The sequence below is a fragment of the Diadema setosum genome, chromosome 10, assembly GCF_964275005.1.
Source record: "Diadema setosum chromosome 10, eeDiaSeto1, whole genome shotgun sequence".
In the NCBI taxonomy this organism is placed as follows: domain Eukaryota; kingdom Metazoa; phylum Echinodermata; class Echinoidea; order Diadematoida; family Diadematidae; genus Diadema; species Diadema setosum.
The window spans coordinates 12616536-12633730 of record NC_092694.1 but is presented as its reverse complement, the minus strand read 5'-3'; the positions used below and the strand labels follow the sequence as shown (position 1 = coordinate 12633730).

General features: G+C 37.8%; 1 protein-coding gene across 1 annotated transcript; it reads left to right on the top strand.

Annotated features, from left to right (window-relative positions):
• Nucleotides 1–3456: 3456 nt before the first annotated feature.
• Nucleotides 3457–5869, top strand: LOC140233754 (alpha-N-acetylgalactosamine-specific lectin-like). The gene is made up of 2 exons (XM_072313854.1): nt 3457–3717; nt 5606–5869. The coding sequence occupies exons 1-2, from the start codon at nt 3457–3459 to the stop codon at nt 5858–5860; spliced, it is 516 nt and encodes a 171-aa protein (XP_072169955.1). The 3' UTR covers nt 5861–5869.
• Nucleotides 5870–17195: the final 11326 nt, after the last annotated feature.

Below are 17195 nucleotides of genomic sequence, written 5' to 3'. Positions count from 1 at the left end.
CCAATATACACGCTATATTATAGTTGATAGGATGTACCAACACGGAAGCCGATTGGCAAACACTGATTTTGCTGACCTTGATTTAATATTCAATGACGTAGACTGAATCCAGGGTACGAAGTAGTGCGTGCAGGAGTTCCACTTTAATAAAAGACTGCAAGCTTCCACGACCCTTGCTCATAAAACGATTCCAGCTAACGAAGAAGGGTCGATTCGTTCTCAGAGGGTAAGTATAGCTTTTTGCTTACAACATCTCTTAAAAAAAAAACCAGAGTATAACATGGGGATGCAGTTCGTTATTCCAGATATTACTTGTTCCGAAGATTCGTTTATCCAAAAGTGAAATAAGGTTCGTTATTCTGAAGGCTTGTCATTCCGAAATTTAAAAAAAAAAGTTTAGTCTTTCCGAAAGTTATTCGTTAATCCGAAAAACGATTCATGGGTCTTAGTACGCACCTTCTTCACTTGTACTTTTCATGTTTTTTTAGATAACGAACCTTATTTCATTGCCGGATAAACAAACCTTGCGAATAAGGAACCCCTTTTTTCCATTTTCAGTTTGACAAACCTTCTGAATAACGAACTTTATTTCAATTTCGGATTAACGGCGAACCTTCGGAATAACGAACATATCAATTGTAACGTGATACAGAGTAGATCGTTATGTTCGTCATGTCCGGCATCACCAATCATTATACACTGCAAAAAGTCCGGTTTTAAACATGAAACACCGAGCTGGTGTTAAATTTTCGGTGCTCATTTTTGGTGTTAAATTAACACCTCCTGGTGTCACTTCAATGTATGAAAATGGTTTTTTTTTTGACTAGTTACTTGGTTACTGTTTTTCTTGTTGATTTTGAACTTTAACAAAACGATCAAGAACTTTCCGATAAAGTACTTGATTTTGGAAAAAAAAAAGCTGTGAAAAAAATTTACACCACAGTAACACCAGTTGGTGTGGTCCCTTATTGAAGCTGGGCGGGTGTTATACCATTGAAATTAACACCAGCAATAACAACTCAACACCATGTGGTGTCAATGTTGAATTAACACCAACGCAGTGTCAGAATATCATCAGCTACAGTGTCAAATTAACACCACGAAGTGCCAGGTGAACACTTTTCAACACCATCACAAAATACTTTCAAGACCTGTCGGTGTGGTCCTCTATTGACACTTGATCGGTGTTAGATTTAACACCCATGGTGTTAAATCTAACACCGATGTTTTTACAGTGTATACAGGTACACAGGGTGAATCCCGGGGCTGAATTCTCGCTGATAACTGGACACCGCGCATACAACTATCGTCTTCATATCTTTCTCCTTCCTCTTTTTTTTAAAGGACAAGTTCACCTTCATAGACATGTGGGTTAAGTAAATGCAGCAATATTAGTAGAACACGTCAGTGAGAGTTTGAGGAAAATCGGACAATCCGTTCAAAAGTTATGAATTTTTATAGTAGTCTTCTCATCCAGCAGTGACTGCGCAGATACTTTAAAAAATCATAACTATTGAACGGATTATCCGATTTTCCTCAAACTTTCTCTGATGTGTTCTACTAATGTTGCTGCATTCTCTCAATCCTTATGTATCGTATTATGAAGGTGGACTTGTCCTTTAAGAAGCATTTTCCTTTGTTGATGTTTTGAATACAATGTCCCGCTCGTTTCAACTCGTCTTAACTTTTTCAAATCAATGGTTTCTTGTTGTCTGCTTCCTTGGCTTTTAGTTTCTAGGAGTTAATATACTAGACGAAATTATATCATGACAAAAACATATTGATTGTGTCTCTTCCTCAATGAGGGATACAATTGGAATTATATTTTGAACTAGACAAGTTGTGCACAGACGAATCTTCCAATTTTTCTTATATAATACTCTTATACCTTCGCGTATATTCAATGACTAAATGATCCAGAAGTTCTGGGATGTGCGTTGCATTCACATAATTTGTAGTTACAAAAGAAATGAGTACGTGCAATTTGCTTCAGAGGACCCAGGAAACATAATGACACTTTATTTCATAATTTTCAAACGGAAGATATTCATACATTACCATTAGATGCATGGATCTGTAATGTTTGATCTAATTCATCACATTTTGCCCAACGATGTGCGTGACTGTTGTTTTAAAATTGAGCATGGTTACGATATAGGCGTAAGAATATAATTAAATATCTATAAGCCAGCAAAAATCACATCTAACATTGGTAAACAATCCATGTAATTTTCATTCGGGTATATGATTCGGAGAAGCCTCCGAAAATGATCTAAAGAATACAAAATCACGTAAAACCTTTTGCAAATCATTCGAACATGTCTCTCAACGGATAACGTTCTATCGATCTCCCATAAAAACCTGTAAATACTTATATTAAAAATCACTTTTGTAAGTATTGCAAATAATATATGTAACACAACTTGTACTGGCCGCGACTACTCTGCTTGCTCTTGCTAGTTCTTTTTTTAAACCAACTACTTTTTTTTTTTAATAGAATAAAATGTGATATAAATCATTATTATCAATAAAATGCATTTAAAGGGGATGGCTAGTAACTGATCAGTGGGAGTGCTGGGGATGGTTGTTCCAATTCTTGTGGGATTCATTTAAGAGTACACTATATCTATTGTTGTGTGAAAATTATTCGCTTCAGAACGGTCTCATATTCAAGTAATATGCAGTTCAATGCCCCGTCACTGTACAGGCATGCTAACCTGGAAACATTAAACTGCGCATTCCTTAAATATGAGACCATTCTGAAGTAAATAATTTTCACACAACAATAGATATAAAATGTACTCTTAAATAAATCCCACAAGGATTGGAACAATCATCCCCCAGCATTCCCACTAATGCCCACTGATCAGTTACTAGCCATCCCCTTTAATTACAGAATGTCGTTTAATTTGTCAATTAAAAGCTTCAGGTTAGAAGAACATGGAAATTGAAATATTTATATATGACTGAGGTTGTTTTGCAATTGATTATGAAGTAAATTAAGATCCCCCAAATCACAAAATTACCAAGGTGTCATAGACTGTTATTGGAACAACATGCATTACAACAAACAAAATATCCTCAGCATAGTATACCTCTTCTACTTTCATGTACATGTATTTTGATATGAAAACAATAAAATATGAGTGAATCAATTTTCTATTAAATCATATATTAAATTTTGACATGCCTTTTAAAGCCCAGTGATAGCAAACCCTAAACTTCCATGAGATAACGTTATCTTTGTGGGAGCTAACAGTTGGACTACGTTTCCTACAACGAAAATTGTGAAAGTTCGTTCAGCATCAGTCGATCCAAACCTTTTCAACCCGATTATACATTACAAACCTCCTATTACTGTATTCTCATTCTACTTCATCCATCAATAGAATTCACATAGGATAAAGGGATCATACTTCTGGAGTGGAAACTATATATATAGAGAGAGTGACGACCATGCATGCAGCAGCTACCCTTACCCTAGTCCTTGCCGCACTCACGCAAGTGCAGTTGTCGACGCAGTTGTCCATGCGTTGCGAGAGTCTCTGGACGCAGTACGGGGACTACTGCTACCGAATGTTCGGTGCTGGGAAAACGTGGACAGCTGCGAGGGACCACTGCCTGAACCATGGAGGAAATCTGGCGTCAGTGCACAGCGAGGGAGAAAATAACTTCTTGTACGAGTTGTGGAGATCATCTGTTCCTACACCAACATCGGTAAGTCCCAACCCATCCACCATCGTAAAAAAGGGGAATTTACAATAGGATTCAGTGATGGTCAGCTGAATTCTGTTTAGGATGATACGAGTAGGCCCTATAAGGCATTTGTTGGTATCACTAGGAATGCCTGTGTCTATGTATACATCAAAGCGCGAATGATACAACGTCATCATAATTATCTCTAAAGAAAAATGGGAAAAAAAGTTTTAGAATTATTTTCATCTAAAAATGAAAAAAAAAAAAAAACCCGACAGGCCTATACAAAATAATGTCCCTACAAGACAATACTTTTTAAAAGGGAAATGATAATAATGATCCTGTCTGCCTAATTTTCATCATCCGAATTCAAGTTCTTTTTTCATTTAAGCTTGAGAATTGATATATAGACACCATACATAATGATACTCATTGGAGGAGCGCTAATTGCTGTGGATGATCCAACACCAAGGTTCTGTATCATGTTTATATAAAATATTATTACCTATATGAGGTAGTTTTGCGGGGCAATTGTAGTTGGTATTTTGATCGGTCGTCGAGGTCAGCGGGCGATAGTGGGTATCACTCTACATCCGCGTCTCGCCATTCACTTAACGTGTAAACATTCTGGTCAATCACAAAGAGGAGACATTCACAAATACGCGGGACACACGCACTGCAGAAGAACGCCAATATAATATATTGGCGTTCTTCTGGTCGACCTTATATATTATAATGTAAGGTCGACCACTCCCAGCAGTACATGCACTATACGCGTCAAACAATGACTGGTCCATTTGTGTTCAATGACTGCACAGTGACCATCAGTTATTACAACTCTCCAAATTGAAACATAAGCAAAAACAATGTGTAAATACGTTCAGACGTTTGAAGTTCGCCTGTTACAACTATGTATCTTGGAAGTTGGAGTTGAATGATATACATTGATGAACAATTTTGCAATTATTAGACATGTTGGTGAGATCTACAGGTAGTCAAATGTGGCTTGATCAATATCATAGTGTATAGCCGTATTCACATATTTTCCTATTTTACCTATAGGGGATATGTAATAATTATGATATTGACTGGCCTTGAAGGAGATACCACATGAATATTGCCCGCACTGAAAGCAGTTTGGGCAATATTTTCTGGTACCGGTACCTCCCTCAAGGCCAGTCAATATGATAAATATCATATAATCACAGATGCTAAAATCAACATGCAATGTCAGGAACTTCTATAAAACTCACGTCTGTGAAACTCAGATGTCCTTTGGGTAGACAGCATCATGATCATGTAGGTGAAAGAAGTTTCTATGAAAAAATAACAATGATGGTTCTTCTATTTATAATTCATATGTAGTATATTCAGTATATCAGTTCATAAGTGCGGGTATTCTTTTTTTCACAATTTGGCTCGAATCCAATCAGTAGAGGAAACCAAAGCCAATAAACAGAAATGTGGATTGAGTGAAAGCAGCAATACATTTTGTATTAGAGAACACATCAGTGAAAATTTTAGGAAAATCTGACAATCGATACAAAAGTTATGAATTTGTAAAGTCTTGATGTAGTAATGACTGGATAAGGAGACCACACGTACTAGATTTTATGACTTCGTGGACAAAAAGAAAATAGAAGAAGAATTCCACAAAAATTCATTTATCATGAAAATAATGCATTCCACAAACTTGTTACCGATATAAATTATATCAAGGGTAACAATCATTCCCCTGCTTTCTGAAAGAGTATAGTCATGCTCTTTCATTGAGCTAGAAAAGTGAAAATGATAATGTTCAATTTTCTTTATATTTCTGTGGTGGATTTGTAAATAAAGACGCAATCATCCGTCAGCAAATCCAGTTCCTCGTTTCTTATTTTTTTTTTATTGTAATTATCTATCAAAGGGGTTCTGGTTCGGACTGAATGACATCGACAGCGAAGGAACCTTCGTATGGTCCGATGGATCTCCGGTGGACTACACCAAATGGATCCCGGGCCAGCCCACCAACTATGGAGGGAACGAAGACTGTGGTCATGTGTGGTACCGTGACGCACAAACCGACACAACACGTGACTGGAACGATGCACCTTGCTCGTCCGAAGTATCTTTTATCTGTCAGAAAACTATCTGCGCTTCCTACGCTTCTATAGAACGTTAAGAACAAGGAGAGAAGGCAATCACTATACAAGAAACTAATGTTGACATTTTTTTTTTTTATCATTAAGTGCATGCCGACACCGAAACGGTTTTGATTTGTATTACCAATTGATTTATATTAGTGTAAACTGTTTGTTATCATCGTAGGTCATCGATCATACACTTTAAATGGCACAGACAATTGGGGTCATGGTCATAATTATGAACATTTCACTTCAGGTATGTGATGATATGACAATAATTCAAGGACCCCATGATCATGTTATAGGCCTAACAGTAAATTGGCTACCATGTGTTCAGTTGTCATCTGGGTCACAAGATAATAATTGATTATTTCCACTAAGGCCTATCCGGCCTATTTCTCTTCGTAACACGAATTGATATCATTGTAAAGAAGGAAAGAAGAAAGATATATGTATAGTCACCTGTGTAACCACTTCTCATATCAGAACCAACTTGTTCTGGTCCCTATATATAGATTGCGATCGTTCGACAAAGAAAATAATGTTGTTTTACTTTATTCGGTACTGTATATAAAACAGATACGAACTGCTTATACTCAGGACCTCGACCCCATGAAAATACCCTCGAACATGTTGTGACCCTCTATATTGGCTATAATATCAGCAATGCCCCCAAAGCAGTCCATAGCAATTTAATACGTCAGATACAATACAAGTGGAAAAAATAGCAATTAATGCACACTCGCACTCTGAAACTCCAGTGAAGAATACGATCCCAATTGGAAAACGTTGGCATACTAGTATATATCATATCTAACTTTACCCTCGATACACCGGGTAGTTTGAATAGTTTCTGTTTTTCATTATTTCCTTTTTCGGGTCCACGCGCAATGTTGATTTCTCTATACAATGTATCAAAATATATAAAGGATCTATTATAAACAAGACCCCCTGCAAAAAGGATATTGAAACTAATATACGTCTCCTTTCATGCCTTTCGTCTCATACCTTGACACGCCTTCAAAATGATGTAAGCGTGTATGTGTGTGTATGTATGTATGTTTGTGTGTGTGTGTGTGTGTGATGACTCAGCCGAAAACCACTCGATTGTCAAATATACATGATAAGTAATCATTAAAAAAAAAACACACACACACATAAAATGTAATTTCCAATCGTTCTAACTTGGCCCAAGAGTGCTTCTTGATAGCAGCAAGACTATTGGTGTATATTATAGAGATAAAGTCATACAAGGGAATATGATTAATTAAGCATGGGAAAAGTCCACATTGTACATCGTAAAAAAAACACAACCAACAAACAAACTTAATACATGTAACATAATCAATCATAATCCAACAACACAGGCCGGACAACTGGGGGGGGGGGGGGGGGCAGGCCCCTTTTCATAAAAAAACAAACAAACAAACAAACTAAGCTTTAGTGCTTCAAAATATTGTTCTAAAATGTGAGTTAGAGATACAAACAACCAACTAGTCGTCACTATACAAAGGGTGAACGTCTCGAAAATATACCGTCTGCAGTTGTGGTTTATTGAGAAATATCTCCTTTTACGTGTGGCTTTATTACCAAATTTTTGAATACATGTAGTAGGATGTTTTGTGATACAACATGCAACAAAACTGAAAAATAGGCCCTATTCATCAAGAATTAATGTGAAAATATTCGAACATTTTTAATCACTGCTCCCGATGGTAAACAGTAGCTTTAAAAGATACACACAAAAAACAACAACAAGAACCAACAAACAGACAAAGCACATTGTATCTTTACAAGAAATCTGTACTAGGAAACATCTTGCTAACAATCATGAATACACACAGTACAACTGCACAAAATATACCCTTCACAGAATTGGCGTTTGAAGATTTTAAGTCAACATACTACGAGATACTTACCTCAATGACAAAAAAGGGCAACATTGCAGAATAGATTGTTGATAGCCACGGACAGTAAAAAAAAAAAAAACTAAAAGTTTACAACGCACTACCCATTCATCATACTAGAAAACAGAATGTGCTAAATCTCTTGAAGGACAAGTTCACCTTCATTAACATAAGGATTGAGAGAATGTAGCAAGATTAGTAGAACACATCATTGAAAGTTTGAGGAAAATCGGACAATCCGTTCAAAAGTTATGAATTTTTGAAGTTTTTGTGCAGTCACCGCTGGATGAGAAGACTACTGCAGTGTATGATGTCACATGCGTACAACAATATAAGGAAAATATAAAGAGAATTTCACAAAATTTCATCTTTTGAAAAAAAGTACACATTCCCTTGACTCGTTACTGACATATATGTTATGGGTAATATTATTCCCATTGCCTTTAGAAAGAGGCAAGTCAAGTGTTCTTTTATTATGCGATAAAAGTGAAAATATGTTGAATTTTCTTTACATTTTCTTTATACTGTTGTACTCATATGACATCACGAGCCTTAGTAGTCTCCTCATCCAGCGGTTCCAACACAAAAGTTTTAAAAATTCATAACTTTTGCATCGATTGTCAAATTTTCCTCAAACTTTCACTGATGTGCTCTACTAATATTGCTGCATTCTCTCAATCCTTATGTTAATGAAGGTGAACTTGTCCTTTAATTATTCTTACTTTTTTTTTTTCTCGCGTGGTTGTAACAACTCAAACTAAAACCTCAGAGAGAAAGAGAAAAGGAGACTGAGAGATGCAGAAAGCAAATCACTGATTGGATAATGCGAATCAAGTTTGAAAAACAGCGTAGGCCTACACCAGGAAACCAGAGGTTTACGTGAAGGGGAAGGCTTACACGACCCAAAACTAAGCCAACACAGTGACACCCTTCACGAGCCCGTCCTAGCTGCAGTTACGTGTGCAGCTGCTGCCACAGGACCGGTGCCACAGAACTAGTTCTATGACCGGTGCCCAACAAGACTTTAGTGCGTCTTCAGCGTGCACTCTTAGAAAAAAAGGTTCTTTCGAGCACCATTAAATGGTTCTCAGCACTGTCACAATAGCGACACCCTTTTAGGTGCTCGTGAGAACCTTTTTTAAATGGTGCTTGTCGGCACCTTTTGCAAAAGGTGCCCATTAGAACCTTTTTCCCGATGAAATGGTGCTCGTCAGTACCATTTAAAAGGTGCCCATGGGCACCTTTTTGACTAAAGATGGGCACCTTTTTGACTCTTTTCAAAAGGTGCTCATGGGAACCATTTCATTGGAAAAGGTTCTAATGGGCACCAATGTTAAAAGGTGCTGACAGGCACCATTTAAAAAAGGTTCTCACAGGCTCCAAAAAAGGTGTCGCTATTGTGACAGTGCTGAGAACCATTTAATGGTGCTCAAAAGAACCTTTTTATTTTTTCTTAGAATGTAGTATGTGAATTGATGTCTGTGTATTTTTGGTGTGTTTCACATGTAGTGCTGGTAAGGTGCTTCATTGGCACCATTCTTAAAGGTACATTACCTATCTGCATTGAAAATGTGCATCACAAACTCATTTGAAATGAAATGAATTCATCTGAATTTCATCTCATCAGTCAAACATACGTTCAAAACATGTATATTAGCAATACATTAGCATGTCACACATTATCATTGACACTGGAAAAAAAAAAGAGCAAGGATAACACACCCATGCACACAGAGTTTCACAAGCATGAATACATGTGCATGACATTCACCAATATTTTTTCATGAAACATTACTCAATAACTGAAAACCATAGAAATTTGCTCTTTCACAAATTCGCAAAAATGTATTTATTCACCTTCACTTTTACAATCTAAAGGTGAGGTTTGTATTTGTCATGTTATAATCAGTCAAATATTCTTAACAAAATATTTTCATTTGTTCACTATTACAATTCTTTTTCCACAATATTTGTCATTTGTGTACCGAGCAGTTCTTGAAATACCATCACACATCTCTGTACAGATGATATGAAATAGCAAGAGGTGCATCAGGCTTTTGAAATACATAACAAAATTTCTAATTCTCTGTGAAATGATTCCTGCATGGATGAGATACAGTAATTGTGTCAGTCTCAAGAAAGGCAAAGGTCAAGTACATTACTTAAGTAGTATGAGGAACTTTTTCCACATATTTGCTAGTTTGTTCGGTGTTGTTTTTTTTTTTAAAGCATATTTGTCCTAAAAGCAACTACAAAGGGCAGGAAAACAGTTCCATTAAACAGGACCTTTGGCATTGTCACAGAAAACATACATTATATTGCAGGTATGATACTTGGGATAGGATAAGCTTTACACTTCTTCACTTCACTTCACATTCATAACGTCGAGTATTTGAATTAACTTATCTTTGTTTGTATACGAGTGACCTTTTTTGTTGTTGTTGTTCTGCAATTTGAAAGCACCATAGACACATCTATACAACTGCAAACACAAGAAGAGTATCAATTCAGGTTAATCATGACTTCTGACAATTTACAGCATGTCCTACGAAAACACACATAAAAAAAAAAACAAGAAAAAAAGAGAAAAGAACACATTGTTTTATAATGTGAAGGATAATAAGAATCCCAAGGGGAAAAGAGCTAGGATACGACACCCACACAGTTTCACAAGCATGAATGAACAAAATTCCTCAACCATGATCTAAAATATGTAACATTGGGAATCAATAAAAAATTACACTTTTTTTAAAAGCAGAGCAACAAATTCATCAGAGTAAACTATATATGATGCAGGCCTAAAGCTGAGGTTTGAATTTGCTGTTCTATAACCTGCCTATGACAATAATATGTTGTTAGCATTTTTCATTTTGTTCACCAAATTTGCCAACAGTCTTTTAAACACCACCACCACGTACATGCACATTTTGTATTTCTGCAAAAGCAATATAAACTGGTGACAAGAGGTGCATCAGTGCTTTGAAATAAATTACATAATCTTCAATTGTCTACCCAATACGTAATTCCTGCGTGGGTATAAATGCAATAAGTTTTACCAGTCTAGGTGCAAACTTTAAAAGTGTGCAGAAATCGACCACACAATGACAGGAGAAGTATAAAGAATATTTTCCGTTTGTGCTTTTAAAGTTTAGAACTATGAATGACTCCACTTCTCAGATTGGCATGTAGTCTGATCTCGGTACGTCTACCCTCCCCCCCCCCCACCCCCACCCCCAATACAGTTGATTCAAAGCTGTTAAATGCAAATCATAGTGAAACATTATCACTGGTACATTGTAAGTTCAAAATACATGTACTGTATTGGAATCATAACAAAACATATGTGACCCTCCATCACACAAACCAACAAAAAGTCGCCTGACATGAATATTTGGTTGACGGCAGATTCTGAAAGAGCAGCTATAAAATGTACACTATAAGTCAATGCAAAGGGACTTACCTACCCTATCTACATATTTCTCAAAGGTTTTCTCTGGCAGCATCAGTGTTTTTTTCTTTGACTCAGCTCATTCTTGGCTAGCGTAGGTTTCTGGTCGATGCTGTCAATGGGCTATCGGGCTAAAATTGTCATTCTGATCGATGTATTCTGTTGGTCACCCAGATCATTCTTGACTAGCCCAGGGTTCTGTTTGATGCTGTCAACGGGCTATCACGGGCTGTCATTCTGATCGATGTATCGTCTTAGCCACACAGCTCATTCTCGACTAGCCAAGGGTTCTGGCTGATGCTGTAAATGGGCTATCCCGGGCTCTTATTCTGATCGATGAATTTTTGTGGCCGCCCAGCTCATTCTTGGCTAGTGTTAAGCCTGCGACGGTTCTGGCCTATGTTGTCAACGGTCTGTCACGGGCTGTCTCTCTGATCAATGTAGAGTCTACCTTTTTCCCTAACCGCACCAGCGACCCAAACACGTATGTTCTGCTTCATCGTCCCGGCCGGAGTTACTTGTTCCCTGGTTTCTGTGCATGTTGGTGTGTCCACTTCCCTGACATATGAATTGAAAGAAACAATAGACCTACACCGCGTTAATAAAACAAAGTCATTGCTATAATTCGATAAACAGAACACGGCATTTCATGACGTGACTCCTTACTTAGAACAAGCCTGAAAACACACTGAAGAGATTTTGACCTACCAAGTTAGGCCTACTGGGCTGTAGACAGACCTCTATTTATGGCTCTATTAAACGTTAACAATGACAGTTATAACTTACCGTATAGAACAAAAGTTATTGCATGTACCGGTAGACCTTACCATGTTACCCCGGGGCGCTCCTTGTACACAGTTATCTTTGCGTTCGGCATTCGGGCTGTGTTTCGGAGTTAGTAACGTTAGACTCTATTTTTAATAGGCATAAACGTACATGCAGGCCTAACTGCGACCAGCCCCAACAGTGTGTAACTGTGTACACGGAGCGTCCCGGGGTTATATAATGCAGGCCTAGCTAAGTAACTTAGCCCGGCCCAGTCGCTGTAAAAACGTGACAGCCATGCTCCGGCCCCGCACGGCGTCTGTTCGGGCTAGCCCATGGGCCATTGCTACGCCAAATTTCTAATTGTAAAGTGTTAGGCCTAACATGTTATTGTTAGATCTGGATGTACTGTACCTGGTAAACATTACACAAGATAGCAGCTTGGATCACGATCTAACATTAACGTTAGGATCTAGATATAGCTAACCGTTCACTGACTGAAAACGAAAACTGAGTGATGAATCTAACTTGATTTTGTACCAACGAATGTCATCTAAAAATGAGATAAAACCACATTAAAACTAAAAATCTTACCTATATTCTCCTAAATTGTGATGACTGCCATGGCGAAAATGGAATTGACAGTGACACGTTTCCAGTCCACTTCAGACAAAATTAATGTCTAAACGTAGCCGGGTGCCGTTCGTTATATGGGTGTGATACTGGTGATGTATGTCCACAGCCGTCTGCAGCTTGCTGCTGCATGCATGGTATTGTATTGGTACTCTCCTCTTTCTGCCGCTGTGGTCGTAGGTTTGCATAGGCGCGCAGCAGGCAGGCAGCACAGGGCTACATATAGCCGCGGCGCGTGCCGCGGCGGTTACATAGTCCTACAGTGCAGTACTAGTATGTGTACGTGTACGCGTACGCATATCTGATCGAGCGCTAAAATTGGATCGTGGCAGCTGTCAGTTGGCACGCAGCCAAGAGAAGTCATTAGTCTACGATAAAAACAATTTTATGTACTTTTTATTATCAAAGCAGTAGAAACACATACAATATTTTTGTACCAATACCACAGTTTTGGTGATTCTTACATCTGGCATTCGAATATACAGCAAGGGGAAAAATGAAAGTGGACCTAAAGATATTGTTTGACCTGCAAGAGTACCACAAATAACACTCGGGGACTGGGTCGCATACTAGCAAATGGTGACAAACGGAACCATTTCGATTGGGAACCATTTATAGGTGCTCATCGGAACCATTTTGCGAGAACCATCTGATGAGAACCATTTTGGAGCCGACGAGAACCATTTGAGAACCTTTTTTTCTTAGAGTGTGGCACGGAGATGGCGCTATTCAACTTTTACCCTCTTACTAATTATTTTGTTGGCATCAAACAGTGCAGCTGTCATGAGCCATTTACTGCCGGTACATTGTATGCATGAGAACTGCAAAGTTTTCCTGATGGCTGGCCCAGTGACTGCAGACTGATTATCACTCATGAACGAAAGGTGAAATCTTGACAAAACTTTGTCATACACTTGTAATTGTAACAATAAAATCTTACACAGCTCAAGCCAATGGTAATATTTCCATTAAGAGAAAAGTTATCTCATTATATCACACAGGCCAGTATAAGAGGCACACTGATTATAGAGCCTACATTGTAGACAGGGTGTCAGAGGGGATCTCCGTGGCTGGAAAGGAAACAAATTCTAATGTGTATAGAGATTACATTATTTTCATCTATATAATTCTCTATTAACATTTGCTGCATGGCGACACTAACATTTTCCTACAGTTACGTAGAGAGAAGTCCATTTTTGTTATTACTTGAATCGGAAGCCCAGTCTTCTTCATTCTGAAAGGAGACGATTCTCATGGCCGGCGGAAGGGAACTTTTTTTTTTTTTGCACCATACAAAGGAATAAAAACTGTCACCACTTTGCCCCCCCCCCCCAACACTTAAAAAAAAAAAAAAAAAAAAAAAAAAAAAAAAAAACTAAAAAGTGGAAGTGGAAGGAGAGAGATGAGCTGGAGACCCTTTTTTTTTTCTTTCTTTTTGCTTGTCAGCTGAAGAAACCCGGAAGTGGAAGGAGAAAGATGACCTGAAGATCTCTTTTTTTTTGTCTTTTGTTTTTGTTCTTTTTTTTTTCTTGCCCCCCCCCCCCCCCCCCATACTATGTAATAGCTCCTCCAACTACTGCGATACGCCCCTACTCGTTTTTTTTTTTCTAGATCATAAGAATGGTTCGCCGTCACATTTATTTTTCAACTTCCTGCTATAATTGTGATTGTGTACATAATTAATAATGCGACGCCTGTAAACAAACATTCAAAGGAATGATTGCAGGGAACAAAGAAACAAAGGGTTTAATCAGGTGTTGTCATAAGGGCATTGCATTTTGAACTATGGACCGGATGACTTGGAACTGAACATGACATGAGTCGTTAACATATATCCATGAATGTATTCTCTATAGAGAGCATGACTTGTCTGTATAACAGTTTGTACGTTCGTGATTTAACATCTACTTCATTTTTTTTTTTGATGGAATTGCAATGATTATACATGAAGTTTATCAAAGTGAGATAATGATGCTTGAATATAAAGAGACAAGAAATTCGATAGAACTTACGTAATTATATGTCCAGAGCAACAAAATCTAGGAATTTGTTTTCCCCACAATGTCAAAGCCGTTCGGTTTGTATGCCTGTAAAGTATATAAAGTTTGAATGGAATCTCTTGCGGGTTCGTCTTAATTCGCCTTAATTTAAGAAATACGCGAGGTATTCTTCACCGACAATAAATTGCTCCGAAAATGGCAACATTACCAAATGCTTCTCGATTTATTTCATTGTATGATGCAGTCATTTGCAGGCAGAAAATAAAAAATGATCCCAATTTCTAAGGATCCCAATCTAAAAAGAGTCATCACCGAAAGCACATGTACATGTATATATATACAGTTAACAACAAATTGGTTTGGGTGCTATATCTCAACATTATGTTATGCAAATGAGGTGAAAAATTTAACACCCAATCACCATCACTCCTTCCTTCACTTGTAAGAAATCTGCTCAAAACTAATTATTTCTCAGGGGTATGAATAATTTTGTTGTTAACTGTAATATATATATATATATATATATATCATGGTATATGCATATATATATATATATTATCCCTCTTTGTGTTCCTTTTTTGGAAAAAGAGCATGAGTTAAAAAATCGGTATATACGGTGTAAATTGTCTCGAGGCAAATGTCTCATGTATTTGGAGAAATCATCAACGAAGTAAACGCATATATTCTAGTAATTGTCAGCAAAGCAGATGTCGGTTGGGCAAATGTCGCATTTGATTCTTCGAGCAATCGCCGGGAGAGCAATATTGTCGTCGGATCATGTCGAAGGGGCACACAGTGTCACGGGACCTATAATTCCAGAACCAACTTTCTCGTGAGCAACTGAGAGAGCTGGATATAAAGACACAATGCCACTCACTTGAATATCAGTGTAGCAGTGACTCTTTACTTTCGTTTGTTCATTTTCCATCTGAGAGATGGCTGGATAGCCCATATTCAGCTCATGGTACACTAAGCTGGTCTTCCATGGGGTCCAGTTGGATGTGAGGTGGAACCACTTCACCGGGTTAAACACCCTGCTCTTTGCGATGAATGAATGAAGCGGGATCAGTGGGATCTTTTACGTGCATGAGTTATTACTCTCTCATACACGGGACCTCCATTTCATGTCCTATCCGAGGGACAGAGTGTTTTGCCTCTTGCCAGAGGGGACGGTATGCTTACACACAACACTGCTCAGTCCAGACTCGGGTTCGAACCAAAGACGCTTAATTATCTCTACTATCTTTGGTTCGAACCCGGGCCGCGTTTCCATACGCGCGCTCGTGAGGCAGACGCGCTACCGACTGAGCCAACTCAAGCATTGTTCAATGATGAGAGACCAACTATATACACTTTATATCTGCTGGTTGAATATACCTGTACTAACGCGCAAGCCGATTAGCAAATATTTTGGTGACCATGATTATGATTATGCTCATAATTATCATTTAATGATTATCTGTCTAAATCAATAGAGTCATCCTGGCAGAATGTCAAAATCGAGGAGTGTTTTGAACCAGAGGCGTCGATCCGTTTTCTGGATGGGGGTGGGGGCAACTTGCAGGATTGAAAACGATTCTCTAAATAAGAAGGGGCTTAAGTACAATCATCTGAATAATCAGTCTGTCAATGAATGTCAAGGAGCATTTATTAAGGTATGGAATACTAACACGCAATATTTGCTGATCTACATTCATTAATGACGTAGGCTACATTCCGGGGTAGAGATATATACATACCCAAGAGTTCCACTTTCTATAAAAGGCTGCAAACTTCCTCGACCCTTATACTAACAAACGATTCTCACTGACGAAGATTCAATTCGCTCTCTCAAGGTAAGTGGCTTGACGCATGCAGCATAAAATTAAATATCTCATTAGGCATTGACCTATCTAAAGGATATATTTATTATGGCACGCAAGGTAAGACCGTTATGTGCCATCGAGTTTACCAAATAATTATGATACGAAACTACGAATCAGAGTGACTTTTCCTTGTCATTGGACACCGAGCAAAATTATCGTATATCTATTCGCTATCGCTTAAGAAGAAAAATCTAAATCAATGAATAATAATAATGATAATAAAAAATCAATCAATCAGTAGGCCTACACATGTATACATAGTCGATTTTTTCCCAACAATTTACCTTTATTTTTTTGTTCAAAATAGAAAATTTGATATCATGTTCATTACATCCAGACAGAATTTTAAATTCTAGAAATGTTTTGAACAGCAAACTTTTGAGTCTTCGAAAAAAATTAATGTCCCTTTATTGGCGTTTTGAATGCCCTGCTTGTTTTACTACCTCACTCAAAGCTATGGCATATATTTTCTGATTGTGTGCTTCCTTGGCATTTAGGTGATAGATTATTCTCAATCAGATGCAGAAAATTACTTTGTCATTTGAACACTTCAGGTCGCGAGATTTGGAAATAACTATAGATAGTGGAACAAAGTCAATACTTAATCTTTTCCCGGTTCTTGTGATAACAAGAACAGAAGAACAGATGGACTACCTTTCCTAAAAGGTGGTCAGTTCGTTCAACATCAGTTGTTTTATACACTCAAATCCTTTCCAACTCCTGCATTATTTTATAACCCTCCTATAATCTTTCAT

Excerpts from the sequence above, each read along its gene's own strand:
- LOC140233754 (XM_072313854.1), top strand. The coding sequence starts at position 3,457 with ATGCATGCAGCAGCTACCCTTACCCTAGTCCTTGCCGCACTCACGCAA. Across the intron at positions 3,718-5,605 it reads CTGTTCCTACACCAACATCG|GGGTTCTGGTTCGGACTGAA; the intron begins GTAAGTCCCAAC and ends TATCTATCAAAG.